The following is a 12966-nucleotide window of genomic DNA, read 5'->3' as shown; positions in this document are numbered from 1 at the left end:
ATGGAGAAGAGCAGCCTGAGAAGTGTAGGAAAAGCAAGGTAACAGGTGCCAGTGGTCAGCCTGGCTGCTCTCAAGACTCATCATGACTTCACCACACCACTTTAAGGCTCCTAGCTGAAGCTGGGAAGGTTAAAGTAAAGCAGTATGTAGATGTGGTGCTGAAGGACAGGGTTGTGTGGTGACTGGGTTGTTGGGTCTCCTCCAGCCAGAACTATTCCATGAGCTGAGGTGTTTTCAACAGGTAAAAGGGCACCAAAGCAAGAAAGCTTTACCAAAGGCTCCCTAAAACCAAGCACTGATACCTGTGCAGGACACAGAATTGAGTCACTTTAGAGCAAGAACATTTATTTTTGTTCCCAAACACAAATACAATAAATCAACAGGTACACCTTTGGCTTTGTCTGTTTTTAAACACACCAACCAACCAAACTTTGGCTCAAAGAACTATTTAACATCTAAAAATCTTCTGAGGTACAAAAGGCACAAGACCAAGCACCCAAACGTACTGACTCACCCACAGCACTGTTTGCACCACTAGAACAGAGAAAGTTGGGAGGGGGGCATGGAAAGAACAGCAACCAAAACACGAGTGTGTGTACAATGCCATTTTCTTTCCCTCACAAGTGTCACATTCTTTTGCCCTCTATGTCTATTGTGGGTAAAGTGCCAGAACTCTTGCAGGAAAAGATGGATCATTTCTTAGAAATGAATTGGCAGCAACAACAGTGGAAAAGGAGACAGAGATAGGCCTGCAGCAGGGTGGGGTTCAGTCAACTTCTGTTCTCCCACAAGGTCTTAAGAACTCATTTCCTCTTTCATGGAACCATTTGTTGGAAACTGTGGAACAAGGACATGATATTAGTTATCACCATGCATGCACTGCATGTATCACCACAACCCAGATGGTTAATTCAGTTTAAAGCTCATCTCAGCCTGGAGGTGTTCAAGGCCAGGCTGGATGAGGCCTTGACCAGTCTGGTCTAGCAGAGAGCCAAGTTGGTCTTCAAGGTTCCTTCCAACCCAAATCAATCTATGAATTCCTGCTTACACTGCTCTACCCATCCCATAGGAAAAACACACACAAGGATGCAAATGGCTGAGGAAGAAAGAATCTTTCCAGTTGCACAGTTCTGGGGTCAACAGCAACAGAGCAGCACATTCTGGGTCTGGTATCATTTAGTATCACAGAATGGTTTGGGTTGAAAAGACTCCTAAAAGGTCATCAAGCCCAACCACTGACCTAACACCACCATGGCCATTAAATCATGTCCCCAAGTGCCATATACACTTGTTTCTTGAACACCACCAGGGATGGGGACTCCACCTCCTTGGGCTTGACCACTCCTGCAGAAAAGAAATTGTTTAATGGCCATGACGGTCTTCAGTCAGTGGCTGAACTTGATGATCTTAGAAGTCTTTTCTAACCATAGCAGTTCTGTGGTGCTACAAAATCTTTGCAGGAACAGACCTGAATCTAGCCAAGGTTTATCTTAAGCCATCCTGATGCTGACACACCACACAAACCCAGAGATATCTTGTGCTGTCACCAACACAAGTCAAACCCACCAGCAAAACCTGCAGCTGAACAGTGCAGCTGCTCAACACTGTGACAATGCTGGTAGGAGCTGTTCCTGTTGCCACATGACTGCAGGAGAGAAAATGGCCAACGCCCAGGTAATTAAATGCAGCTCTACTGCTTCAGGGTATCACCAGCTTTGCCTGGCTTTGTTCCTAAATGAGTGTTACTTACCCCATTTACACCCTACTAGTACTGGGCAAGCTGCATGCCTTGTTCTATAATCACCCTCGCCACTTCTGAAAAGGTTGTACCAAAACACTGCTGTCCCCTGGAAAGTGAAATCAGATCTGGATTAGTCAAACCCCAACGTAATTAGCCAGAGTACAGTAAGGGGTGGGGAGAATGGTGATAAAGTCAGCTGCAGGCTCCTATGAAGCACTTCCAACATAGGCTGCCACTGACAGCACACAAAATCCCCTTAGGCCCAGCTCTAACTCCAGTATGTTCAAAGCAAAGACTTCTACCTGGATGCAAGGAGGTTTTATTAGCTCTACCCAGAAACTGTTCACAAAGGAAGCAGCCCTGGAGTCCACAAAATCAGCTCCAGCTGCCTCAATACACAGCAGCCTGCCAGCTCACTTTGTCACATTAGTGACTTTGAATGGACCCAGGACAAGACAGGAACAGGAGAGGGGAGAAATCAAGCAACACAAAGAGCTTTTACCTTCTTGGGCCATATTGCTGCCCCAAAATCTGGGAAAACTGTAGCTCCTCCAGCTTCTACATCACTCATCTGAGGAAACAAAACCCAGAGAGTCTGTTTATTTACAGTGCTTTTTGCACACACAGTCCCACAAGTCCCTCAAAAGCCCTGACAGAGATTTCTATCTGCACCTGACGAGAAAAGGATGCACTTCAAGCAGCAAGAACTGCAGAACTAACAGGACCTGCTGCTGAAGCTTTTGTGGTCAGCTCAAGACTTCTCTTCAGTACTCTGTGCTGCAGGCTGTATATAATCTAAACAACCAGCCCTAGGAAGCTGAGTATCTGCAGAGTCAAGCTAATGCTCTAGAGCAAGGGAGAGGACTTCAGGAGTAAATCAGTTTGAAGAATTCCATCCCAGCTTGCAATCCAATTAGGAAAACAACCAAGTGGATGTTAAATCAGTTACTCAAACTGAAGCCATGCCTTTGGGACTGATTTACATCTATGTTCATGCTTCACCCTTCTATGCTGGGATGAGTTTCATAGACTGGGTTGGGTTGAAAGGGAACTTGGAGATCACCCAGTTCCAACCTCCCTGCCATGGACAGGGACACCTCCCAGTAAACCACGATGCTCATGACCTCAAACATGGCCTTGAACACCTCCAGGCAGGGGGCATCCACAACCTCCCTGAGTAGCCTGTTCTAGTGTCTCATCACACTCACTGGAAAGAATTTCTCCCTAATTTCCAGTCTAAACCTCCCCTCTTCAAGATATAAGCCATTGCCCCTTGTCCCATCACAAGTCCTTTAACCTTACTGAATTCCTCAGTAAGGATGGATTCACTATAAACTCTAGACTGAAGGGAGGCTGTAGCCAGGTGGGGTTGGTCTCTTCTCCCAGGCAACCAGCAACAGAACAAGGGGACACAGCTTAAAGTTGTGCCCAGGGAGGTATAGACTGGATGTTAGCAGTAAGTTCTTCCCAGAAAGAGTGACTGTCATTGGAATGGGCTGCCCAGGGAGGTGGAGGAATCCCCATCCCTGGAGATGTTGATGAAAAGCCTGGATGAGGCACTTAGTACCATGGTCTGGTTGACTGGATAGGGCTGGGTGATAGGTTGGACTGTACAAGCTTGGAGGTCTCTTCCAACCTGGTTGATTCTACAATTCTATGACTTGATCCAAAACTGAAAGTTCCTGGAAAAACTCCCATTAATATTTGCCTTTCCACTGACTTCAGGAAGTTTTGGATGAGAGTTTAACAGAAAGAAATGCATCAGATCAAGCTCCCACCAAACACACACAGCAGCACTTCAATGAATATGCTCTCCCCAAGCCCCCACATTCTCTATTGTAACTTGGATTTCTGTTTAAAGCAGATGTCATTACCACTCTGGTGTCCTCCTGCTTGGTACCTACAATAAAAGGGCATGAGATGCCATAGGTGCACAGGTTTTTGCCCCTTCCAACTAGAAAGCAGCTGCATGCAACTTGGCAAGTTAATGCCTACGGCTGAGCCACACAACCACTCTGTTTAGTAAGGTGCTGGGACACGTCTGGTGTGTTCTACACATGACAGAGTACACTGCCTGTGACCATGTACAGCTGGCAGAAAACCAGGTGCTTCATCACTTTTTACACCAATCAGCTGATTCTCACTTCAAAGTAGTAATCAGGAGCTCCTCATTTCTTGATGCTCCTTATTTTTTCCCCCTCTTTGACAGGAACCAGGTATTTCTTTATTGTTACCTGTTCCTGTCTTTTATCTTTTACAGGAACCAGACATTCCCATTTTTATTTGCTTCTCACCACTTTAAGAAACAAGTTATTTATCACCTTTTTTCTTAAGAGCTCTGCTTCAAGGCTTCTCCAAAAGTTTCAGAGGCCAATAAAACACAGACTCAGCCAACTGTAAATTGAAGCCCCTTAGCAGCAAAGTATTTCACACCTACCTATGTTATTCTGGGTTTTTTTTTTTGCTTTGGAAATTACTTCCTCCTGCCATACACCAAGTGTTTCTGGTTTGTTTTGAGATGCATCTTGCACTCAAAACAGCAGCTCGGCCATAAACGATTCATCCCAGCACTTGAGATTTCAAGATGCACCACTCAAAAGTCAGACACAGCAGATTAGCTGATCCTATGTGACTGATACCATAGGTTGACAGGTGAAAATGCTGCCAGCAAACCACTGTGAGAGCATCAGGCCACTGGCAGCAGCGGCAGCTTGGTTTGTGACTGCAATGTACATGGTCTGCAGGCTGTGGAATGCATGCAGTTACTGAATTCTCTCCATTCTGCACCTGTAAACCAGCTGCAGCAACTTTATTAGCTCTGCCTCCTCCATTTGCTGAAGCAGCAGCTGTGCCTGAGAAGCTCTGCTTGGACAAAGAGCTTCAATGGAGGCTGACAGGACCACAACATCAAGTGCTGCCAAAGAGTGGTGGAAGAACATGATGGTAAAGGGCTGAGAGCCAAGTTCTCAGAGTACCACGTGGGGATCTCGAGCACTTGCCTTTGGGAAATCAGCCAAATCCTCCTTTTCCACCAACAGGAATCCAGTCAAGTCAATGACTCCATAACAGAGTGGCCAAAAGGAGAACCACAGAAGCATTTCGGTTGGGAAAGACCTTGAAGATCCCTTAGCCCAACTATTCCCTAACGCTCCCTCTATAGGGAATCTGGGTCCTGTAGCCAAAATTTTCTGCTCTGAGGTTAAAACCACCAGAACTCATGTCAACTCAGATGGCACAGCACCTGATGCTGCAAGAAGAATGTACCCCCCCTACTTCCAGTCGCCAGGAAGCCTCTCCAAACAACCCAAGTGCGCAAGCTGGCAGCGAGATGCTGCTCCAAATACAAGTTACACTCAAGGCAGAAAGGATCATCATCATACTTACATAGTTTAAAAAAGTGGCCACACGATTTCCAGTCCCTAACCGCTTGAAAGCATCTGGCTCATCCTTCTATAAAATTAAATGAGAATAGCTGCAAACCTCCAAGCTCACAGACAAACAAAGCAGAGGTACTTACATAGTTAAGAAACGTCGCTAGCCTATTTCCTTCCGTTTTGAGTGTGCTGTCAAAGGGGCGCTGCAACAGACAACAACTTTAACCCCAGGTTGCAAACAGGCTCACCAGAGACTTGCACAAGTGTAGCCCTGCAGAGAGATGCTTAAAGCCCCATTTCAAAGAGCTGGAGTAGAAAAGGGATAATTAAAGCCATGACGAACTGCAGCCGCGGTGCATAACTGCATGCACGCAGCATGCCAAGGCTGTAAGGAGAAGCAGCACTGAAGCAATCCTTAGGGCAGAGATGATGTTTCCAGGGCCTGTGGCACTGATGTTAGCCACAAAGTTAACAACAGGCCATGGCTGTAACTGGATGTAGATCTAAAGTCAACAACTGAGGTGAATGTGAAAAACTCAAGAGTGGGCTCTACAGGACACACCAGATTCTTGTAAACGTGGTAGGGCCTCAAAGAGAAGAGAGATGACATTTTTTAGCCAGCAGGCAGAACTGCAGAATGGCAATCTTAGATTCATGATGAAGTTCTTTCAGGTGGTTGGCTGCATAGGCCTAAAGGATCACATCAAAAAGATGAAGTTGTGTTTACTCTGTAGGAAACACTTTGAGTTTCCTTTGTTGAAGTACAAGATCATGGTGGTGCCAGGTTAGAAGCAGAAAGAACACCTAGGACACCACTGGCTCTCTCCTCTCTTCAGAAGAAAAGGCAATTTAAAAGTTTATTTACATTGCTCACAGTCAGGAAGTTCAGCCAAGAGACATTAAGGTGCAGCCTTCCACACAACCCAAACAGTCTCTAACATTTCAAGAAGTAGTAAGTATTAGGCAAGATAAACAGCGAAGAAAATCACAGCCACCACCTCTTAAGCTGCTCAGTCTGCTTGAAGACTGGTTCAAGAAACAAAAGGTCTTTCTTAAATGGATTTGCAAAACCAGCAAGACTCTTGTATCTACCAATTCAATTCAAAAGAGCCAACAGGAGAGCACTAAGATGTAGAGGACTTCCTGGTTTCACCTGTTGCTGCCAAACTCAGGTCCAGACACACTTCTGAATGTCAGTAACAAAACCTCCCTAACTTCTGTGCAGACAATAAAACCTTCAAGTTGTACCTGTTAAAGTGTCCCTATTGGAGGAGGGAACAAAGAGCTTCAAGGCTGGTCTGGAGACAGGGAGACATGGCAGTACCTCAGCATTCAGTCCTGCAGTCTGTGATGCACAGAGAGCCTGCAGGACCAGGCCAAAACTAGGGCACATTCCATGATCGCCTTGTGTCAGCTGATGACTGCAGCCAAGGTTATGTTCCAAGTGGAGCTCTGCCCCAGCTGCCTAATCCAAAAGTGAAGTCCACCCTGGCCAACTTGATGGCTGAGATCCTTGAGTCCACAAAGCTTTGAAGAGGATTTAAGAGCATTCACTTGACTCAGGAAACGAAACAGCCTTCATGTTAATAGGAGAACTGTCTCCACAGGCCAAAGCTAACGAATATGAGCTTGCAGAGTGCTGAAGTTCAGCAGTTTTCCCTTTTCCTTCTTTCAAGCAGGGTTAAATCAGGCAGCTTCAATTCTGCACTCATGACTGGGCTGTGGCTGCAGCAATCCTTTCTACCAGGTAAAACCATCAGGACAGGAATGTAACCAGGTTCCACTGATATCCCATTGTTCTACTGGAACTCGAGGCATCAGGTGGATTTTAGGTTTGAAATTACCAGTCACCACAGCTCCTTGATCAGCACATTCATGCATTGGTTTAGGGGAGCAATCAGGAATCTGCTCCTCTTTTCTGCCTAAATGCAGCAAACCAGAGCTTTTAACTGCCAGGTCACCATAGCTCCTTGATCAGCATGTTCATGCATGGGTTTAGGGCAGCAATCAGGAACCTGCTCCTCTTTTCTGCCTAAATGCAGCAAACCAGAGCTTTTAACTGCCAGGTCACCATAGCTCCTTGATCAGCATGTTCATGCATGGGTTTAGGGCAGCAATCAGGAATCTGCTCCTCTTTTCTCCCTAAGTGCAGCAAACCAGAGCTTTTAACTGCCAGGTGGAGCCCTCTAGTGTTTGGTGTGGATCCAGCACCCATCATATGCAAGTTCTCCTGCTCACTGTAACACCAACCCCAAAGCCTCTTCAGATCCTCTAGCTGCAGCCACAGTAAGGGGTATTTGTCAGAAAGGCTGCATGATCCAAGATCTTCACAACGGCTACTTCTTGAGAGGGAGGTGGAAGGAGGTGTCCTTCTCAGCCAACTCCTGCAAAGTCCTTCAAAACAGCCACCCAAGGACTTGGACAGCCTTGGTGAGCTCAGAAGCCTAATGGAACAACTCAGATTCACAACTCAGAGCTTGCAAACCTCTGTCTGAATGAAGTTCTAGAAGAAGCACATCTGAGTGCTGCATGTCTGCCTTTTAGTGTCCCTGCTGTGCTGGAAATCAAGGTGACAGAGACAAGCAAGCATAGATGTTCATTGTTCTCCTGAGCTTTCAGCATCAGAGAAGGCAGCGCAAAGGCTTTCCAAAAGTCATCACCCACCCATCCATGCAGCAGGGCCATACATTAAAGGCTTCAACAGAACATGGCTTCTATTTCTCTCAAAACAAACTCTTCCCCCCTCCTTAAACACCTCAGAAATAACTGGAAGTGTGATCTTACCCTAGAAAAATCAAAGTGTGGCTCATACTGTCCTCCCATTCCATAGTTGGCAACCTGCAGTGTGGAAGAAGAAAGCACAAAGGTCACTGAACTGCAAAGCACAGGAGACAGCACTTGCTCTCAAACCCAAAACATGCTTTGAGAAACAGCCCTTTTGAGAGCCCTTTTCAGAGATTACTATCTCTAGCACACTCAACTTCTCTTCAGGCTGCCAGAAGTGAGGTATGCTGATGAGGAAGGACTGAAGTGCTCTTTTCCTTTCCCAGTGTAAGGGTTTTGCTGAGCGTTGCTCGGTACCAAACGTTTCTCAGTGGCTGCACTCTATCACTACAACTGTTTAACACGAATGAACAGCCGAAGGAGGCAGCTGAGTGAATGTAGTTCTCCAGTATCTGAGTCCTAACTAGGAGACAAAATTGAATTGTGTCATATTTGTTTCTTGTCACTCGCCCATCCAGGAGCACAGAAGGCCCATAGTAGCTCAAAAACATCCCTTCACTGTAGCTGAAGACTATATCATGATTGAGTTACTCTGAACCTGCATTTATTGTGTCTCCCAGATTGCTACACAGTTATGTGGAGAGGCAGGAATCGACAGGACTTCATTTGAGCACTACAGCAGGAACTCAAGGAGCGCTGAGGAAGAGCAGCAGTGCGTAGGCTGAGGTACACCTACTCTGGCAGGGCTGTACCACTTCTGCTCTCCTTCCTTTCCCCAACAGACAGCCCTGAGAATATGGCAGGACCCTGAGAATTACTTGGGTCTTCAAAAGGTTCAGCTAGGGAAGAGGCTGAGCTTCCTGCAGACTTGGGAGGAGTTGGCAGGTACTTCCCTCAAAACAAACTGGCAAATCACAGATTGCTGCACATGGTCACCTCCCATTTCTTTGGTATCCCCACACCCCTGACACACAAAGGGAGCACATCCACCTCCAAGTCTTTACAGCCAGCAACAGCTGGGAACACCCCACACTCTTCAAATGCTCATTAATGTCCTGCTGTGTGTGTGTGCAGTCAGGCAACACAACTCCTCAGGGATGCTCCTAAGAGCCAGCCTGTGATTTTATCTGCACAAGCACCAGACTACCCTGGCCAGCAGCTATTTTCCTCCAGGAGGAGGTCTGACAAGTGTACCAACCTGCAACAGTTCAGCTGTTTCCACTGTTAGCCCTGTGATCTGCTGCATTCTTTGATTGACCTTGGCCACAACAGGATCATCATCTTCCTCCAGCCAGGAGCTAGGCCAAGGGAAGGATTGAAACATGTTATGTTTGGTATGCCAATCACAACAATCCCTTTCCCAAGGCAGAAGAATTCTTGGGAATCAGTCATATGGCAAAAAAAGAGCCATTCCACAGAATGGTAGGGTTGGAAGGGACCTCTGGACACCATCAACTCCAGCCCTCCCATGCCAAGGCAGGTTCACCTACAGAAGATCACACAAGAAAACACCCAGCTGGGGGCTGAGAGTTTCCAGAGGAGGAGACTCTACCACCTCTCTGTGCAGGCTGCTCCACCACCCTCAACATAAAGAAGTTCCTCCTCATGTTCAGATAGAACTTAGGTTCAACTTTGTGCCCACTACCCCTTGTCCTATCACTGGGCACCACTGAAAACAGCCTGGTCTCATCCTCCTGATGCCCACCCTTTAAGTATTTGTGAGCACTGATGAGATACCCCCCCAGCCTTCTCCAAACTAAGTCCCAAATCTCTCTGTGAGGAAAGATGGAGATATGTTCCAGCCCCCTCAGCACCTTTGCAGCTCTTTGTTGCACCCTCTCCAGGAAGTCCCTGTCCTCCTGGAACTGGGGAGCCCAGAACTGGACATGGCATTCATTTCTCACTGTTGCATGCCAGTTTTGACCTGTAGGCAGCAGACAGCAGCTGTTCAGCACAAGCCTCTTGCTGCTGAACCCTCCTCCACGCTTACCTTTTGGATACCCTGTAGCTAGCCACTGTAAGGACGCCGGTTTTGGGATCGCGGACTGTGGCTCGTGCCAGCTGTGCCAAAAAAGTCCCCAAGGGGAAGAAACACATCAACCACAGGTTAGCAAAAAATCCTCTCACCTCCAACCAAGAGCAGCACCTCACCTGTCCAACTCCAACACAGCATGAAGCTAATAGCTCCAGCCTAGAGTTTGTTCTGATGTGTTGCAGAACAGCATGGAGCAGGAATACAAGTGGCATCCATCACCTGCATCTGACCGGCTGCACCAGCCACCACATTCATTACACCTCAGAATGATTGGTGTTGGAAAGGACATGAAAGGCCATGAAAAGTCATCTAATTCCAATCCCCTGCCACAGACAGGGACACCTTCCCCTACACCAGGTTTCATCCAATCTGCCCTTGAACACTTCCAGAGAAGGGGCACCCACAGCTTCTCTGGGGTATCTGTTCCAGCAACTCATTGCCCTCACAGGGAAGAATTTCTTCCTCATGTCTAACCTGAACAGGCTGTGAAGTTACTTTAAGATGGCTGGAGTCAATATTAGCAAGAGGCAAAGAGAGACTCATAGGATGTATTGGGTTGGAAAGGGCCAAAGACCATCTTGTCCAAACCCCCTGCAGTGAGCAGGGACAGGAGGAGGCTTTGAGGAGACCTTATAGTGGCCTTCCAGTATCTGAATGGGACCTACAGGAAGGCTGGGTAGGGACTACTGACAAGGTCTTGTAATGGCAGGACAAGGGGTAATGGGTTTAAACTGGCAGAGGGGAGATTCAAACTGGTTGTTAGGAAAGAGCTCTTTACAGTGAAGGTGGTGAGACACTGGTACAGGTTGCCCAAAGAGGTTGTGGCTGCTCCTTCCCTAGGGGTGTTTAAGGCCAGGCTGGATGAGACTTTGAGCAACCTGTTCTAGGGGGAGGTGTCCCTGCCTGTGGCAGGGGGTTGGAACTGGATGATCCCTGAGGTCCCCTCCAACCTAAACCATTCTACGATCCTTAACTACACCAGGTTGCTCGGGGCCCCATCAAGTTTGTCTTTGAATGTTTCCAAGGATGAGGCCTGCACTGTGGTGCAACCTGGGCAACCTGTTCCAGCATTTCACTCAACATCCCTTAAATTCAACCAGCCTGCTCCTTATGAGGACTGCAAAAACTCAACTTCATTGTCAGATGAAAGTGAAAACTTCTACAGAATGAGTTACAGGTGATGGAGCAAGCAAATCCACAATGACAGGAAACTCATGAGGGCAATTCAACATCATTGTGCTCATTCTGTAGCTGGAAGATGCCTGGAACATCTGATTCAGAAAGACTGAGATCTGTTGTGAGAGTATGAAGGTAGCCCTGCAAAAGCACAGTTGACCTAAGTATTTCAAGCAGCAAGGAAAGCATCACCCCCCTTAGCCCACATCAAAGGGCAAAGCTGGACCCAGGTTTGCTATGGTGTCCAAGTGACAGCCTGCTACCAGCCTAACAGCAGGCCACTTAGGTTTTACACTTGCAGCTGAGAACAAGAACTGGAACACTCCTTTCTTTGCCTGAGCTCAGACCACATTTAAATTTAACTCCTGCAAACCACAAACACCCTAAATCATGTCTCCTCCTTTCCCCTGAATTACAGGTCACAGAAAGCCTTTTTCATTTGGCTTTTCTACAGAGCAGGCAGTCATTATTTCCTTCAGCTTCCCTCAAATGAAGCTTCCAGCCAGCTGTACAATCCATGGCAGCTGTCTTGTCCCTATACAAGAGTTCCTGGCAGAGCTGCTGCTGTAATTCTGACTCACTGTTATTTTATTCCAGATTTCTCCTGCATAAATCATAAGAGAAGAGCCAGGCTGACCGAATGTTGTTCTTCACTTGCACAGAGAAGCACAGCTTTGGGCATATAATTTAGCTTCCCAAACTTCTCCTTCTGCTGCCATTTTCAAGTTTCTGTATGTCTGCTTTATTTCTCCACCTAGTAGCTGATCTAAACAAATCAGAGCTCAAATCGACCTGACTGCATTCCTGTTATGGCACATCTCCTCTTTCCCATAGGCTGTCTTCTTCATTTAAGATACACAGAATCCCAGCATGATAGGGGTTGGAAAGGACCTCTGGTGATCATCCAGTCCAGCCTCCTGCTAAAGTTGGGTCTCTCACAGCAGCTTGCAGCTTGCCCAGGATCACAACATCCAGGTGAGTTCAGAAGCTCTCCAGAGGAGGAAAGACACAACCTTTCTGGGCAGCCTGCTCCTGGGCTTCAGCACTCCCACAGTAAACTCTCCTCTTGTTCAGATGGAACCTCCTGGATTCCAGTTTGTGCCCATTATCCCTTGTCCTATTTCTGAGCACCACTGACAACAGTCTGGCCTCATCCCCTTGCCCCCCACCCTTTAGCCCTTGCTGAGCATTGATCAGATCTCCTTTAGGGCTTCTCTTCTCCAGGCTTAACAGCCCCAGGGCTCTCAGCCTTTCCTCCTCAGAGAGATGCTCCAGACCACTCAGCTGCTTTGTAGCCTCTACTGGACTCTCTCCAATAGTTCCTTTCCACTTTTGCAGTAGAGCCCAGAACTGGATCCAGTACTCCAGATGTGGCCTTGCTAGAGGGGAGTACAATCCATACCTCACTTGATCTAACCAACTGAGAGATGTGAGGCTCTCAATCTGGGTGGAGAGAACAGCCCTTTAAGACGCATTTGCTGAGCTGTAAGGAATCATCATAACAATGCTCAGAGCCTCCCTCAGTCTTCCTCTCAAGTCTGTGCGTAGCTGTGTTGGCTTTCCCCCCTGACACTCTGCACAGCTGAAATCCTCAAGCATTGACTACAAAGTTAATCATGTTTTAGCTAGTTCAAGCATGCCTGTTTTGTAGGCAACACCCAGAAATCTGGGTCTGTGTTTCTCATTTTCATGGCAGACCTGTCCCAATCCACACTGACACAGTTCAGAATTCTCTTGACCCTTCCCAGTCAGCTCTTATGCATTGCCTGAAAAATTGGAACTGTTTTTTGGAACTGGGGGAGAAGTGACTGCATTTTGCAAAACAAGCAGGAAAACCAACTTGAATACAGCTCCTCAATCAGGTACAGATGTTGTGTCTCTACAAAATAAAGAGGCATTGGCAAGTTGAAGCTGCA

General features: G+C 47.1%; 1 protein-coding gene across 5 annotated transcripts in view; it reads right to left on the bottom strand.

The window, feature by feature from the left end:
• Positions 1–319: 319 nt before the first annotated feature.
• P4HA2 (prolyl 4-hydroxylase subunit alpha 2) overlaps positions 320–12966 on the bottom strand; it is a 34988-nt gene continuing 22341 nt past the window's right edge. The window contains exons 9-16 of one of the 5 annotated variants that reach the window (XM_064161526.1): positions 9830–9900; positions 9038–9137; positions 7900–7953; positions 5259–5318; positions 5126–5191; positions 2244–2312; positions 1751–1847; positions 320–837 (exon numbers count right to left, since the gene is read on the bottom strand). In XM_064161526.1, the coding sequence (XP_064017596.1) occupies positions 767–837; positions 1751–1847; positions 2244–2312; positions 5126–5191; positions 5259–5318; positions 7900–7953; positions 9038–9137; positions 9830–9900 (588 nt within the window). In that variant the 3' untranslated portion in view covers positions 320–766. The other 4 variants (XM_064161522.1, XM_064161521.1, XM_064161523.1 and 1 more) reach the window with 4 other exon arrangements.

Source organism: Pogoniulus pusillus, chromosome 22 (assembly GCF_015220805.1).
Source record: "Pogoniulus pusillus isolate bPogPus1 chromosome 22, bPogPus1.pri, whole genome shotgun sequence".
NCBI classification, from domain to species: Eukaryota; Metazoa; Chordata; class Aves; order Piciformes; family Lybiidae; genus Pogoniulus; species Pogoniulus pusillus.
Note: the sequence above shows the minus strand (reverse complement) of the source record. Positions and strands in the feature narration are given on the sequence as shown.